Source organism: Aegilops tauschii, chromosome 4 (assembly GCF_002575655.3).
Source record: "Aegilops tauschii subsp. strangulata cultivar AL8/78 chromosome 4, Aet v6.0, whole genome shotgun sequence".
Classification (NCBI taxonomy): domain Eukaryota; kingdom Viridiplantae; phylum Streptophyta; class Magnoliopsida; order Poales; family Poaceae; genus Aegilops; species Aegilops tauschii.
The window spans coordinates 387919867-387936401 of NC_053038.3; the positions used below are offsets into that span (position 1 = coordinate 387919867).

At 48.6% G+C, this 16535-nt stretch overlaps 2 protein-coding genes and 1 long non-coding RNA gene across 3 annotated transcripts; all 3 read left to right on the plus strand.

Annotated features, from left to right (window-relative positions):
* The first annotated feature begins 889 nt into the window (after positions 1-889).
* Positions 890-3537, plus strand: LOC120962548 (uncharacterized). The gene is made up of 5 exons (XR_012182286.1): positions 890-1468; positions 1611-1722; positions 1982-2246; positions 2945-3071; positions 3162-3537. It is a non-coding gene; the product is annotated as an uncharacterized lncRNA (long non-coding RNA).
* An 87-nt stretch (positions 3538-3624) lies between these two features.
* LOC109740362 (anthocyanin regulatory R-S protein-like) lies at positions 3625-13047 on the plus strand. The gene is made up of 9 exons (XM_020299413.3): positions 3625-3737; positions 5239-5313; positions 7759-7950; positions 9196-9292; positions 9452-9466; positions 9553-9609; positions 10639-11301; positions 11381-11761; positions 11876-13047. Exons 1-9 carry the CDS (start codon positions 3625-3627, stop codon positions 11939-11941), a joined length of 1659 nt encoding a protein of 552 aa, XP_020155002.1. The 3' UTR covers positions 11942-13047.
* LOC109740347 (uncharacterized) lies at positions 12911-14672 on the plus strand. Its single transcript, XM_020299391.3, has 2 exons — positions 12911-12938; positions 13834-14672. Exons 1-2 carry the CDS (start codon positions 12911-12913, stop codon positions 14457-14459), a joined length of 654 nt encoding a protein of 217 aa, XP_020154980.1. The 3' UTR covers positions 14460-14672.
* The last annotated feature ends 1863 nt before the right edge of the window (positions 14673-16535 follow it).

Below are 16535 nucleotides of genomic sequence, written 5' to 3' on the forward strand. Positions count from 1 at the left end.
ACCGATTGAGCCACGAGTGGAACGTCCAGCCCCGCCCACCGTCGAAGCGAAGCTCCTACTCCACGTGAAGTTGATCGCACTATTGTACTCGTACGGTAGGAGCCACGGGCACGACATGGTGAAGGGCTAAAGGGCTGATCGAGGGTGAGACCCGGATGCTGGTGGCGCAGCTAACCATGGACGAGATCTTCACCTGCACCAAAAAGTTCAAGCAGGAGGTGTTCAGCAGCGTGCAGAAGGAGCTGGACCAATTCGGCCTCTTCATCTAGAATGCCACCGTGAAGCAGCTGGTGTACGTGCCGGGGCATGAGTACTGCTTGAAATCGGCGAGAAGACACAACAGGAGGCAGCGAGCAGGCCCAAGGTGGATGTTTGTGGAGCGGGACGGCCTCACGTGCCAGAACGCCGCCAAGGTGGACGCCGAGAACAAGGTGCTCTCTGTGCGGCAGCAGGGCGAGGCGCTCAAGGAGAAGGCCAAGGTCAAGGCGGAGGTGCGGGTGTTTGAGAACACTAGGAAGGCCGACAACGCCGCCTCAATGACCGACCTCGCCATGAAGGGGAAGGCTGGGACTGGCAGGCCAAGGTCGCCGAGGTTGAGGCCGCCAAGGCTGTCGCCATCCGCGATGCCGAGCTGCAGATGGAGGTTAAGACGAAGAACGTGCTCTGCCAAACTGACAAGCTCAAGGTCGAGCAGCTCAGCAAGTCCACAATACACTACGACACACAGGTTGGTTATGCAATAAGCATGTATAAAAATATAGTACTAGGGACAAGAGAAATTCATACTTATTGACCTCAGCATTTTATATTTTGTAGGTTCAAGAATCGAACACGCTCTTCTACAGCTGGCAGAAGGCGGCGGATACGACATTGTATAAGGAGATGAAGGCGGCGGTGAGGTGAAGCGGCCGAGCAGAAACACATGCATGTCTCGATATGGGAGGAAAGGGAGGGAGATAAGGTGAGGGTTAGCGGTGCAACATGCCACACGAGGAAAGGGGTGAAGAGATGACCTTGAGGAGGGAAGTGAGCTCGGCCATGGCATGGGTCAGAGTAGAGGAAGGTTGATCCATGGTTTGGCCAAAGGGGTGATGAGCGAGGGAGAAGTAGAAGGCCCCCTCTCATATCTTAGTGCGTGAGCAAGTCTGTCGAGGTGGAAGAAGCCTGTCATTTCATGACGACGTTGGTGACCTTCCCGTGATGTTGTTCGCCGGTTTGTGGGCGGATCAGGCAACCGTCTGGTCTCTCAATCCCCCCCTTCACTAATTTTGGTGAGAAGAGGGGAGGGATGAAAGGGTGGAGGGGTGGGAGATGAGGTCGCCGATTCTGTTGGTTGTGGGCGCGAGGGCGGAGAGAGGAGAGTGAGCGACGCCGGTGAAGTCTATGGATCTAGAGCAGGCCCGTCGACGAGGGAGGCCGAGGTGGGCGATCGCAGGCCCCCAAAAATTTGGGCCCCCCAAATAGCTAGGTAACGCTAATACATCATTAATCTAATGGCCAGTCTGCTAAGTAAACGTACCTCAGCCCATGAGGCACGAGGCGGTTAAGTGCTTATCCATCAATCCATGTATATGGATCGCTAACACTTCTGGCTTCCGCCAATCGATCAGCGGCGGTCTGCTGCCTTCCGCCATCGCCCAGGACGCCGTCCGGCTGCTTTCCGCGGTTTCCGCCGGTCGCCCAGATGCTGCCTTCCACCATCGGCGACTGCCCGGTGCTCAGGTATCCCCGTTTCATCTATTTAATTTTATCCTTGTTCTTCGTCACTACATAGTACTTAATTAAGTTTGATGTCTCTGACCTAGGTTATGAGTAGCCGAGTAGGACGAGATAGTTTGTTCTTGGGTTAGATATTTGGTAACGAATTTATTTATCCACGGTGCTAGAATAGGCGTAGGACGAAATTAAGTTAATTCTTTATCAGTTGTAGTTGCCTTTATATTTTTGATTCACACTAATTAGGCACTTTTATGTTTAACAGGAAGTCGTTTATTTCTCAATCCTCGTTATGTCTTCGAGAAACAGAAAGCAAGATTCTGGTTGTAAAAAGCGTAAGGAAAAGGCAAAAGATAGTAGCGCAAGCTCAATCTCAAAAGGGTGCTCTTGACAGATTTGTTGTGAAAGAATTTCCGTTAAATTCTGAAAATCAAACTCCCAATATTTTCTTGGAGAAGATTAGTATGAAGATATTGAAGATCTCATTTCAAGAAATACTAGATGGATTCTGCTTTTTGGTAGAACATGAGGTTAGTTTATTACTTTAGTGCCCTTTTATTATATTTTAGCATTTGTATTTGATATAAGTCAAAATATTGTATACATAATAAAACATACTTGAAATTATATAATAAGCCGAGAGTATGCTTTAGATACATTATTACTTCCGTAATACGAATTTTAAAAATTTTGGGCCCAATTTTGATTTTCGTCCCGGGGCCTCGAATTTCTGGAGACGGCCCTGATCTAGAGAGGGAGGGGAACAAGAGAGTGAGTGGTGCGGAGAGGGAGTGGATAGAGTGCGGTCATGCGGGAGAGGACAACAAGTCGTATAGGAGGGGTATAATGGGAATATCATAAAAATAAAGCTTTATTTATACCTGTACACTATATATATTCAGAATAGCATAAAATATTTTCTCAATAAATTACTTAAAAATATCCAAGAAATTACGGATGACCGACTATCATTATATAAAGGGGAAATCCGTTCTTTGCTCGTGGAGAAATGTAACATAGTTTTTTATGGGCAATATACCACATACCCTAAATAGTAGATATTCGTGAGAATAACCATCAACATGTGATTTAGAGGTGAGCCTAAAATTATTAAAATTGGGATGCCACTCAATCTACTAGAAACTGCTCATTTCTAGCATTTGTCCAATGAATATATATTTCCATACCACCATCATAAAAAAATTATTCTAATCTTTGTTTATATTAGAATACCTTTGTAGGTCATAAAAACTGATGGATTTGATTGTGCTTCGGAGATGTCGACTGACAAAGACCCTGATGTAACGATGATGGAGGGGGCTAAGAATTCAACGAGTTTTACACAACCAAAAGAGGTGCATGCAAATAATTGTTCTTCTTTGTATGTATGTTGCACATGATATAATACTCAAAAGGTATATTTCTATATATATTTAATTTTGTAGAATATGATAGAGATGGAGATGGATTATGTCGGGGTTCAAAAAGAAACCCATTCAGAGGGTTTTGGGGGCGACATGATTGGAAGGGGACAAAAATTCACCATGTTTTATACAACAAAAAGATGTGCAAGTGATGATATCCCACAACAACGACGCACTCAAAATAAAGCAAACCGGCTGGAATTACGATAAATATTTATGGCAACATTTATTTCCAACTGGTATTCCGATGAGTAAGTTCAATGATGTTCACATAACTCAAGGAAAATATTTCAAAAGCCCATAACAACGCACGGGCATTCTACTAGTTTATATAACTTTTCGGCGTGTACACAGCGTACGAACCATGCATATAACTTTATATACCTTTCTCGATTTCTTTTGCTGCTTGTTTGCTCGACCTAGCGTCTCACCTTGTGAGTTGTGCATGCGGGAAATAGCTACTCAGCAGTGTGGTAATCGATCAATGGCGCTATCAGCTCCTCCCAGTCAGGAACAGCCGTCGGGGAAGCAATTCGGCTACCAGCTCGCTGCTGCTGTGAGGAGCATCAACTGGACGTATGCCATATTTTGGTCAGAGTAAAATGCACTAGTGGTCAACGTTCATTTTAATCACTGTATTTAAAAATACGGTCAATACGATCACTATATACGAGCTCCGTATTCCATCCATTGACTGGTCAAACAGTCCACAAGGCGTGCGGCCCTACCTGTCAGTGGGTGGAAGTAAGAAGTTGAGGGAAAATAAAAATGCTGCTGTGGGGATTCGAACCCCATACCTCGAGCTAATATGCGCGCAGGCTGACCAGCCGCTTTGGCTCCAATCTTGCGTCTAATTAGAGGACAAGCCCTTTTATATCTTCTAGTCATTCACGTGACAGCGTTGGGATATTTCTTTTTTGCGTATGTTCATATAAGACCATTCTATTGGTTTAGATGATAGTGCATTCTAATTCATAGTGATTTCTTCCATATCAGTTTTAGCGTACCAAATTGCACCATCGCAAGCGTAGTTTGGCTAACGTATATATTTCTGTTGATAGCATTTATAAGCATAATTTGGAGTACTTAACACGTGTATATTACTTTTATGCATTTAAACATTTATTAATAAAATTTTATATAGACATATATTAACCATTTTGATAAGTACACTCCGCCATAATTAGCTAGTACAAGATGACCGCACGCCAAATCCCTGGTCGTCTCGTGCTAAAAACAGAGCAATGACGCCCACCAAATCTACTGGAGCTGCCGCTGCGGCCGCGTCACTGTCGAGCCACCGTCCACGCGTGCATATTGAACAAAAGAAATTGAAGTGCTAATTCAATCTCGTTTTCTTGCGAGGGAAGTGCTAATGCAATTTTGGCCGTGAATCATATGTACGAGTACACAGTACTGCTAAAACAGCTTTTTAAATCCTAAAAGGCCCGACCACTGAAGCCGAAACGATTATGATTTAAATGCCAAATAGCTCGCACGTAAAAGAAAAAAAATGCAATGGCTGTCACGTGAATCCAGTAAAATATAAATGGTTGTTTTCTCAAGTTAGACAAGACGGGAGACAGGTGGAGCTGGTTGTCCTGCTCGGGCAATAAGCGCGAGGGCCTGGTTTCGACTCCGCACGGGCGCATAATTTTATTTCCTCCTACTCCTTTCTTCCACCACTGACAGGTAGGGCCCACACAGTTAGAGAAAAAAAACTGACAAGGCCTTGTTTTTCTTTTTTGCAATGACAAGGCCTTGTTTGACCAATCAAATAGATGAAATACAAAGCTATACGATCCAACAGTGACCGTATAATCATCTCAACACGCATATAATGACTGTATTGACCGTATTCTTAAATACAGTGACCAAAATAAACGTATACGATAAGTTTAATGACCATTAGTGCATTTTACTCTTTTGGTCATTTCCGCCAGCCCGCGCCCACGCCACTCCTCGTAATGAATAAATGACCACTCTCTATCTCTATATGTATCAATAGATATCATATTTGGGTTTGTAGCAAACCCACAAAGTTCGTACTTTTCATATATATAGTGTCCGGCGTCGACGCCGTCGGTTCGTTTCGCAGAGTTCTGGCGTGGAAGGATGGGTTCTACAACGGCGAGATAAAGACAAGAAAGATTGCCGGCTCGACCACTACGGAGCTTAGAGCAACTCTAGCAAACCCCGCAAAATGTCGGCCCGCAAATCGTGTTTGCAGTTCGCGCAAAACCGCTTTTGCGGGCCGGCGAGGGCTAGCACAGATGCAGACCCCTCAAACGGACCCGTAAAAAAGTATATTCACGGAATATGCTTTTTTATGGGTCGGCTATGCGGGTTTTGCTCGGGCAACAGCGCACGACCCGCAAACAGCAAAACTGCAAATCTGAAATTTGTCATAGGGCTTTACAAACAAGTTCAAATTCAAATGACATAAACAGTTTGCGCGCGAATAAAAGCGAAGTTGATTACGCAAAAGAGGGCATGCAAAGGTATGCGCCCATGTCCGGCATTATCTTGAGGGTCGATCTTCACTCGGCGCCATGGAGTCCATCTTGAAGTTCATCGGCGCCACCGTAGCCACCTCCGTCGCTTGTTCCAACTCCCGCACCGAAATCATCCACACTGCCACCGTATGGAGCAGAGAAAACATCACCGGAACTGGCAGACGGACCGGCCGAGGCGACCATTCTCCTCTTCAAGATGTCTCTCCTTGCCATATCATGCCATGCTTTGGTGACGTCGTCTATGTCATTGCAGTTCATTGACATGATCTTGTTCTCTTCGGCGAGCAACAATGACAGCGATTTCTTTTCAGAGGCGCGTACTTTTCTCTCCTCAATGGCAGCTCTGCGCAGCCCCTCTTCTTTGAGCATTTGCCATTTTTCTTGCTTCTCTTTTGCCTTCTTTTCGGCCAACTCTTTCTTGATCTCCAACGACTTCAACAACATTAACTCGTTTGATTGCATCATGGCATCAATCTTCTCCCTCAAGCTCGATGCTTCTTGCTCTCTCTTTATCTTCTCTCTAGTCTTCTTGTCGCCATCGGGCTTGTTCAAATTTCTTGGGCCATCATCATCTTCATCTTCATCCATGTTTGTAAGTGAGCCTCTCTTTGGTGGGGACTCTTTGTCGATCAACTTCCACTTGTTGCACTTTTGGAGCAACTCCCAACAATGCTCTAATTTGAAGAATCTGCCTTCCGAAGCTTCCATGTCTTTGTATCTATGTTGAGCAATCTTGTCCTACACAATGCGAACAAGATGTTGCAATCATTTTTCATGATACATAATGATGATGCACAACTTGAACAAAGGCAAAGCAAACTCATATAGTCGGACTCCACGGTGCCACTTGGAGGTGCATTGCGTACTTGCTCCAAGCAAGCTGCCCAACGGCTGCACATAGACTTGATGTTCTCCCAACGACCTTGAAGCGACCGAAATGTGCGGGGAGTCTTGTTGGGGTAGTTTTTCATAATGCGGAAGTATTGATCTTCGGTCCTTTGCCAATATCTCTTGCCGGTTTGATTAGTACCCGTGCATGCATCAAGAGACACTGCACTCCATGCTTTGATCAAAGCTTGATCTTCCAAGATGGTGTAGTTCTACGATCTTTGGCTTTTCCCAGCTTTTGCTTGTGAATTCTCAAACGCTTCCGCTTCGATCTCAGCCAAGTCATCCGCACAACCATAGCCGTCCACGCCGCACTCTATTTCATTGTAGTCGAAAGGTTCGAAGGGGGCTTGATCAATGTCAACCGCGTTCGTGTCCAACAAGTTCACGAACTCGGTTGTTGCATTGTTTGAACCACCGCTGTAACGAACGATAAGAAGTCACGAGCTATCGATAAACAATGGCGAAAATGAAAGAGAATCACCAAAGTCCGAAGAGATATACCTTTCGGCCATTTCGTCAAACACCTCGCTCGCGGGGGGAGCGGCACCGTTGAACGGCATCGCCGGAGCACCTCCTTGCGGGGGGATGGAGTGAGAGGTTGAAGAAGATTTGTTCCTTGAAGTCGGAACCTTCCTCTGCTATGCGCCCGCGACCTTGCCGGCCTTCTCCGCCGCCGGCCGGGATCGCACAGCGGCATTGCCGCCCGGAGCGCGGGCCATTGCGGCGGGGGCAGCCGGATTCCCGCCTTGCACAAGCACGTTGCCCTGCCGCTTGCGGGCAGGCGTGGCGTGTGCTTGGGCGACGCCGGCGGGGCCTACATGGCCGGCGACGAGATCCGCCCGAGGGAAAGGGGTGTGCGCGACCTCGACGGTGACGGGGGCCAGCATCGGGTCGTCCATGGCGACGAAGGACGGCCGGGGAGGAGCGGCCGGAGCTTCGGGGGGGGGGGGGGGGGCAATGGTGGCGGAGGGTGCGGGAAGCGGGAAAGGGGACGCGGAAATGTCCCTCCCGCCAAATCTCGCGCCGGATGGGGGTTGAGCTCGGGTCGGCCTCCCAGCCCGTGAAGATAGAGGTTGGGGGAGAAGATTTATCGCGCCCCGCAAAATTTTTTGCGGACCGGGGCGTTTTGCGGTGTTTGCTCGTATTTTTCGGTCCCAATCCGCAATTTGACGGTTATTTTACGGGTCGGGACGTTTTACGGGGCCTGCTAGAGTTGCTCTTACAGCGGACGAGCGCGTCATGCACAGAAGCAAGCAACTGAGGGAGCTCCACGAATCGCTCTTGCCCGGCAACTCCAACAATCGGGCAAGGCGACCTGCCGCCTCACTGTCACCGGAGGATCTCGGGGACGGCGAGTGGTATTACACCATAAGCATGACTTACACCTTTCACCCTAATCAAGGGTACGTAGTTATCAACCATAATGTATGCGATATATGTGCCTGCCATGTTTCATGTCGTCCTTATTTTTATATACGGGTACATAACAAAGACAAATTTTGTGGTTATGAAAATAGTCACAAACATGCACTATTTTTTGTTACAAATTACATATTAATTTGCACCTTTTTTAGTAGTTATCTTGTTAATATATACTGTCATGTTGTTGCCAGGAAAAGATCACTTCAAGAAAATTATAAACAAGCATATATAATACGTCCATACATATGTCCAATTATTTTCAGCCTTTTCTTTTTTCTAAATTAAATACATAGAGTCCAAGCTTCAAATCCTGCACTTAAACCTCAAGCTAATCTGTTACACTCCCTTGCAGCTAGTCTCTTACTAGTATTATCTGTTCTTTTTTTGAAGGAAAAACTTTCGATCTATTCATCATCATCACAGTAAAAAAACACTAGAAGTAACATAAATTACATACTCCCTCTGTTCGGAATTACTTGTCACAGAAATGGATGTATCTAGACGTATTTTAGTTCTAGATACATCCATTTTCGAGACAAATAATTCCGAACGGAGGGAGTACATTTCTGTAGAACACCTTGCGACGATTGCAAACATTGGTGTGCATGCCCAAGGCGCGCTACACTCATCGCCCCTCCCTCATTGGAGCTTGGCAAACTTAATTGTAGTAGACGGTAGGGAAGTCTTTATGCTAAGGCCTTAAAGGACCAGCGCTGTAGAACAACAACCGTGACCATTAAAGAAAAGAAAAAAAGAAAAGAAAAGCATAGATGGAAAAGATTCAACATGTAGACATATAACACAGCAAAACTAAGGCCGAATCCAAGTATATCCACTAAACTCAAACACTGACTGAATCCCGCGAGATTCACCGACATGCCCTCCGACAATGTTAGATGCATCATCGGGATAGGGACTTGGCAGGGTGAACCTTATTTTGTCTTCAGATAGCAGATGTTGCCTCACCTTCCTAAGCAGCACACAAACACTAAATAAAACTTAAAAAACACTTAAAATGAAGTAGGAGCACTCTCACCGGCAAGAGCCACGATCCATTATGCCTCCATGGCCCTAAAGCCAGAGGAAGATCGACGGCAGCATCGGCGGGAGGCGAAGAAGCCCTCGTTTAATACTGTCTTGATACTAGCTACCATAGACTGCAGTGGTAAGATGTACATACTGAAGTGATTTTTTTTTTCTGTCGGCGTGAATGTACTTACTACCAGGTTGCCAGGCAAAAGCTTTGCAAGCAATCAACATGTTTGGCTGTACAACGCTCAGAACGCAAACACCAGAGTTTTCCCCCGCGCGCTCTTAGCAAAGGTATATCTCTTCTACTTATCTCATATTATGTGTGTATAGCAATGATGCGGGTCGGGTTTTCAACCCCCTTACATAAGAAAACATCGTTTGGTCTTTAACTAATAATAATACTCCAAAACGTGCATGATGTCTTCCTATACCATCCGATGGTCAAATCAGACTGCTTCTATTCAGGTCAGCACATTACTTCCTACTATAGATAGATAGATAGACGCACACATATACACATCTCTGATCTCAAACCGTTCACATATTTCCAGACAATCGTTTGCATTCCCTTAATGGGCGGTGTGCTGGAGCTCGGAACGTCGGATCAGGTCGGTGCACATGAGTTTCAATTTATGTTCTCAGTAACTCTCAGCATGTTCTTCCGACTTGCCGACGGGTTCAACGGTAACCTTTTAATATTAGGGGTAGCTATTTTGTTTGCCAATACATGCTAGCTATTTTTGTATGTGTTGTCCCAGTCTACCATTCTGCCCCTTTTGCATTTGTGCGTCATTCCTTTTTAGTACATTAATTTACACTAGTCTTCCACTGCGTTTTCCTACTACTATGTATTTTATATTATATTTATGATTATCTTTAGAGCAAGTACAATAGAGTGATGTAGGCGGGCTACAAGAGATGCCACATCACTTTTATGCCTAGTTGAAGAAGAGAGGAGAGGAGAGAGAGAAGAGAAGCGGGTTACAAACAAAAGTGACCCCACCTATATATAAGGCTTTTAATCAGTAGTGTCTGCCTCACACACACAGATACTCTAGGTTCCTCTTAACACATCATCTCCCTCTGTTCGACTGTCCCTACACACAGTCTCTATCCATCTCTCTCTAGATGTATGCCCCCATAGGAGGGTGACTGCCATCGACGTGGATAGTGATTGGGATTGAGATCTCATGGCAAGGGGGACCAGATATTTACACCACTGGCGAGGGATCCACTAGTTGTATTTGAGAGTTGAGACTATCGATGACGGATGCGTTCAATGGGTTTTTGGCAGTGCGTGAACTTGCTTTTTTCTCTTTCCCGTCCCCCGTATAACTCTATCTGAGTTGTATTATTGTTATCAGTAACGAAAAGGGTATACCCGATTAAAAGAAAAGGCTGTATTTGAGGTACTCATGTAGTATATGTTTTGTATAGTGGGAAAAATGATAATATATGTGTAGCGGCCGCACGCATCTTGAGGACAGATTCTTAAGTACGTACCACCATTAGCGGTAAAAATGCCTTTGCGAGTAGCTACCACGTTAACACTTGGCCAAGTTTTTCCTTTCGTCGTCGTCCGTCCACGTAAAGCAAATGCTATTGACGATTGACAAAGTGTATCCTATATTTCCAAGGTTTTGGAGGACCCCGGCATGGTGAAGCGGATCAGCACGTCTTTCTGGGAGCTGCACTTGCCATCATCCTTGGAGTCGAAGGATGCGAGCTCCAGCACATCAGCAAACGATACCAGGGAGGCCACCGACATCATCTTGTTCGAGGACTTTGACCACAACGACACAGTTGAGGGGGTCACCTCTGAGCAAAGGGAGGTCCAGTGCCTGTCCAACGTCAATCTGGAGCGCCTCACAAAGCAGATGGACGAGTTCCACATCCTTCTCGGTGGACTGGACGTGCATCCTCTCGAAGACAGATGGATCATGGACGAGCCCTTTGAGTTTACGTTTTCCCCGGAACTGGCGTCGGCTATGGATATGCCGAGCACCGACGATGTCATCGTCACTTTAAGTAGGTCTGAAGGCTCTCGTCCATCCTGCTTCACGGCGTGGAAGGGATCATCCGAGTTGAAATACGTGCCTGGCCAGGTCGTTGGGGAGTCACAGAAGTTGCTGACTAAAGTTGTGGCTGGTGGTGCATGGGCGAGCAATTATGGCGGTCGCACCACGGTGAGAGCTCAGGAAATTAACAACAACACCCATGTCATGACAGAGAGAAGACGCCGGGAGAAACTCAACGAGATGTTCCTGGTTCTCAAGTCACTAGTCCCGTCCGTTCACAAGGTAGTAATATGTAGAGTCCATTTACCTTTAGCAAATTGCACACGTTGTTTTTCATAGTTTTTTTACTGCTGGATTGCAGGTGGACAAAGCATCCATCCTCACAGAAACGATAGGTTATCTTAGAGAACTGAAGCAAAGGGTAGATCAGCTAGAATCCAGCCGGTCACCGTCTCACCCAAAAGAAACCACAGGACCGAGCAAAAGCCATGTCGCCGGCGCTAGGAAGAAGATAGTCTCGGCCGGATCCAAGAGGAAGGCGCCAGGGTTGGAGAGCCCGAGCAATGTCGCGAACGTGACGATGCTGGACAAGGTGGTGCTATTGGAGGTGCAGTGCCCGTGGAAGGAGCTGCTGATGACACAAGTGTTTGACGCCATCAAGAGCCTCTGTCTGGACGTTGTCTCCGTGCAGGCTTCCACATCGGGTGGCCGTCTTGACCTCAAGATACGAGCTAATCAGCAGGTATAGATCGCACAAATTTCTACGATCGATATGGCAGTATATCAGGAAATGTATAGCGTGACTTAAGGATCCATGATTACCGTCTCATTCACTGACATTGCTGGATTGTTGCAGCTTGCGGCCGGTTCTGCTATCGTGGCACCTGGGGCAATCACTGAAGCGCTTCAGAAAGCTATATAGGCAAGATGTTTTTTGACATTAGTGTAGTGCTAAAACCGTCTTATATTTGGGACGAAGGGAGTACTTAGCGACGCAATCTACAAAAAATCATGAGTTGGGCTCTATAGTCTTCTTCACCCAGGAATCAGGTCGGACTAGTGTGAATTACTGTACACCAAAAAAAATTCCGAAATAATTACTGAACACGTCATGACGTCGCCCCAAAAAATATCCAGATCTATATTCCGCCTATCAATTAAGCACGAAGTTTGAAGGGAGTGCCTAGAACTCATTTAGATGAGATATAATTTGGTCTCATTCACCTTGAAAACGAAAACAAAAACAACCCACGTCAGTACACACGCATCTTATAGCATCACATCCAATGGCTATAAAAGGTGAATGACAGCAAACTATATCTCATCTAGATGAGTTCTAGCAAAACTGTAATTTGAAGCCGACTATGCTGCCGACCCTACTCACTACTACAGAAATGCCTAGCTAGCGGTGGCGGCACTAAGAGCCCATTCGGATTCTTTCCAGCTTCCTGCGATGCCAGCCACAGCCAGCTTCTGATGGGATGGGAGTAGCGTTTCGTTCGACAGCAGAGGGTAGCTCTAGCCACCATACAAACTTGAAATAGCCAGGAAGGAAGCCGGCGTGAGGGAGGGAGCTACGAGAAGTGAGCTCTCTGGCGTGGATACGACGGCAAGCTCGACGGAGCAGGTCGACCGGGTGCCGACGGCGAGCAACGGAGGAAGTTGAGGCAGGGTCGGGTGTCCGAGTGCGTTGAGGATGGGCCATGGTAACAAGGAGATGGGGCGGCGACCGCAGTGGGTATGGGACGGGAAACCTGCGGGGACGCGGCAGCGCACCAGCGCCGTGTCGGATGGGTGGCGGCGGGCCGGCGGTGTTGTGGTGGAGCCCTCCTAGGGTTATAGTCGGGGCGAGAAAGGGGATGAGGGGAGAAGTGAAGTTGGGCAACGAGGGATGGAAGAGATGCGTGTCGGGCAAATCGGTACGCAAGGATTGACTTGGCGGTGGTAATCTCCAGTAAATTGCAGCAACACCACCTTCCCTTTTTTAGGAGCTATGCTTCTGCTGCTCCACAAGATTACATTGCGAGAGGATAAGCTCTGTGAAGCAAGCAGAAGCGGATTTTTAGAACATCTGCGCCGGGGCCCTGCTATCATGACCGTCGCTTCAGGGCCTGGTTCTCGAGATGTGTGATGGCCTGGTCGGGTTAACCAACATTATTAGCAGCATTGGGCGCAAGAGTTGCAGTGGGCTTCATAGGTTCATATAGCTGGAATCGATACAGGCCCTAGGCTCTGTGCCATTTTGTTTTGTTCTGCAACCCAAGATGCCCACGAATGCAAACAATGGAAACGACAAAACAGACGGCCGACTCACATTCATATCCATCAGAGTACGAGGCTACAAGATTGAGCTCCCCGGTTCTCACCTCCATATCCTTCACGTCCATGGACTTTACATCTTCTGGGAAATGCATGATCTCTCCATATTTGGATCTCTCATTCTCATGAGTTGGGCGCTTGTCCACCATGAATACAAGATGGAGCTCATGCAAGTGAAGGAAGATAGAGAAGAACAAGCTAACCAGCTCTAGCTGGACTCTCATGGATACTCTCTATCTCTATCTCTATCTCTCTCACTCTCATTTTCTTTGTTTTTGGAGTCAATTGCAAGAAACCACCACATTTGCGGCTAGATTTGCAGGAAACCACCAACTCGTTAATCCGTTGCAGAAAACACCGGAAAATTTGTTAAGTCGTTGCAAAAAGCACTGATTTGGTGATTTGGCCCGTTTGATCAATTTCTGACAAGTGGGGCCAGATTGTAAGGAGCTTAACTGGCAAAAAATTAGCACACACACCCCTAGATATTTACAGAAAAGGCAATCAGGCCCCCTCCCACCTCCTGCCGCCCCAGGCCGCGGCGGCCCCGCCGCCGGCGCGGCCCGTCATGGCCCCTCCGCCCCCACGCCCCATCATGGCCCCTCCGCCTCCGCCTCCGCCTCCGCCTCCGCTGTCCGCCATCCCGTCGCGGCTCCACCGCCGCTGGCCCCGCCCCGCCCGGCGGCCATCCTGCCGTCGCCGGCCCAGCCGCCCCCTCCCACCTCCTGCCGCCCCAGGCCGCGGTGGCCCCGCCGCCGGCGCGGCCCGTCATGGCCCCTCCGCCCCCGCGCCCCATCATGGCCCCTCCGCCTCCGCCTCCGCTGTCCGCCATCCCGTCGCGGCTCCACCGCATCCGGCCGCCGCCGCTGGCCCCGCCCCGCCCGGCGGCCATCCTGCCGTCGCCGGCCCAGCCGACGCTCTCCCCTCTCCCGGCGCTCCCTTCGGTCTGCATGTCGGCGGAGTCCCCCATCTCGGCCTACATGCGCCGGCTCCGCGGGATGCCGTCGCCGATCCTCGTGCCCACATCGCCGCTCGGGTTCGGGTGCCTCCACTCGCCGCGGGCGCCGACGTCTCCCGGCGTGGCCATGCCGGCCACCAGCCCCCGCGTCCGCGACCCGTGACCACACCGCGTCGGCAAGGCCAGTGCGCCGCGATTGTCCACACCGGGGGCCTGATTGCCTTTTCTGTAAATATCTAGGGGTGTGTGTGCTAATTTTTTGCCAGTTAAGCTCCTTACAATCTGGCCCCACTTGTCAGAAAGTGATCAAACGGGCCAAATCACCCAATCAGTGCTTTTTGCAACGACTTAACAAATTTTCCGGTGTTTTCTGCAACAGATTAACGAGTTGGTGGTTTTCTGCAAACCTAGCCGCAAATGTGGTGGTTTCTTGCAATTGACTCTTGTTTCTGTTCCTAACATGAGCAACCGAGAATATGGACATGCCGTCTATGCTGTTTTTCATTTTTATAAATAGGAGCAATGGAAAGAGCAAGAGGCAAGAAGTGGACGCGTGCGGTACAACGAGTCTCCATGGGTTCCAAGAAATTTGTCCGGCTCGGTTGTATTCAGTGTGAATAGTTGTGGTAGAAACAGTGCCATACATCTCCATGAATTTGTCCTCTCCCAGTGTCGGTAGGCTCGATCGCAGCTGTCAGGAACATGTACAGTACCCTAGCTCCAGACGAACGCCGACAGACACAGATGGGATTAAGAGTGAGTACCGTGCTGAAAGGCTTTGACCACATGACAACCCTGGCAATCCCAAGGAATACCAACGGCCAGGATAGCGCGACCCCGGTGCAGATGTTCTATTGAATATTTTCGTCCACAAGGTGGCGCGTTCGGGCTGGCTTCACAAGAGGAAACAATGAAGCTGGCTCATGGAGAGCTTCCGAACGGGTCCTAAATGTTCATTAGTGGCGGGCGTGGCTTTCATGGGCTCTCACCATGGACCTCCAGCCACTGCTAACATGGCATCAGTGGCGGGTGCTTGGCAGGCGTTATTGCTTGTCTACCATAATTTTCGATTGTATCGATGGCAAATGCCCATATTCGCCCACGACAGATATATATGGTAGCAGGTAATTCCTTGCTTATGCCCGCCACCAGTAACAATCCAAATCAAAATGTTTTGTTGCAGCAGTTTGCACATAATCATCCACACCGCATTACATATAGGGAATCACTAGCAATCAGACTACTGATAGCTACCATCCTATCAGACTAGCCCATAGCCATTGGATTAGAGCGGTGTGGTTCGTTGATTAGACCACCCCTCATAACGTGCACCTCTGTTGCCGTACTTAGTTTCTATATAAAAGGGATCCCCAATTTCGGTTTGCTATTAACTCCAGCCAATAATCACGGGAGGATAAAATATTCCTATAAGCTAGAAAGTGCACGCGCACTATTTGTCGTTCCGGAGCGGCCGAACACGAGCCGTTCGATTGGAAGCGTCTGCGCGGGCGCGATCGAGCGCTCAGGCTAGGAGACAAAAGAGCACACAGACCTGTCGCTATCCTCCTGCGTCTTCCGTTCCCATCCCCTCGCGTCGGCCGCCGCCGCCACACCACGCACCGGCCGATGCAGCCCACCCCGCCTCCGTGCCGCCGTATCCCGTTGCTCTCCCGTCCGGCAACTCGCCTTCTCCTTCGAATCGAGCCGCCGGTCCTCGCCGTGTCTAATCCCAGGAGGTCAAGGAGGAGACGGCGGACCAGAGGATCCATGCGAGCAGGCCGGCTGGGAACCTGAGCAGCGGCGCCACCGTCTTCTCCTCGTCAGTACCCGCCTTCTTGCCTGCGTTACACTAGCCTTGGCCGTGAGGTTTTCGGCAAGCCGTCGGGGCGCCATATGAGGTTTTCCCGGAATACATCGATCTGTCACCGGCCAGAAGTCCAGAAGTGACGGCCCGACAGCAGCTCCAGCCCTTCCTGACATCCTGCGATTCATTCCTTGGTGATTCGATGAGGGCCTCCTCCTCGACACCCTACTGGGTCCTGGGCTCCTGGCTCTAGACCAGATCAGAGTAGCGCTTGACGGTGATCGGTCCAATGAGGAACAAGTCTTGCAACCCCAGTTCGTGCATTTTGGAATTCATTTTGCTGTACGGTGTTGCGTGCATGAATTCTTTGGATGAACATAAACTTTGCTCTCAAGTCTCAACCTGATTAATTACCGATTAGAATATCTTCTGCTC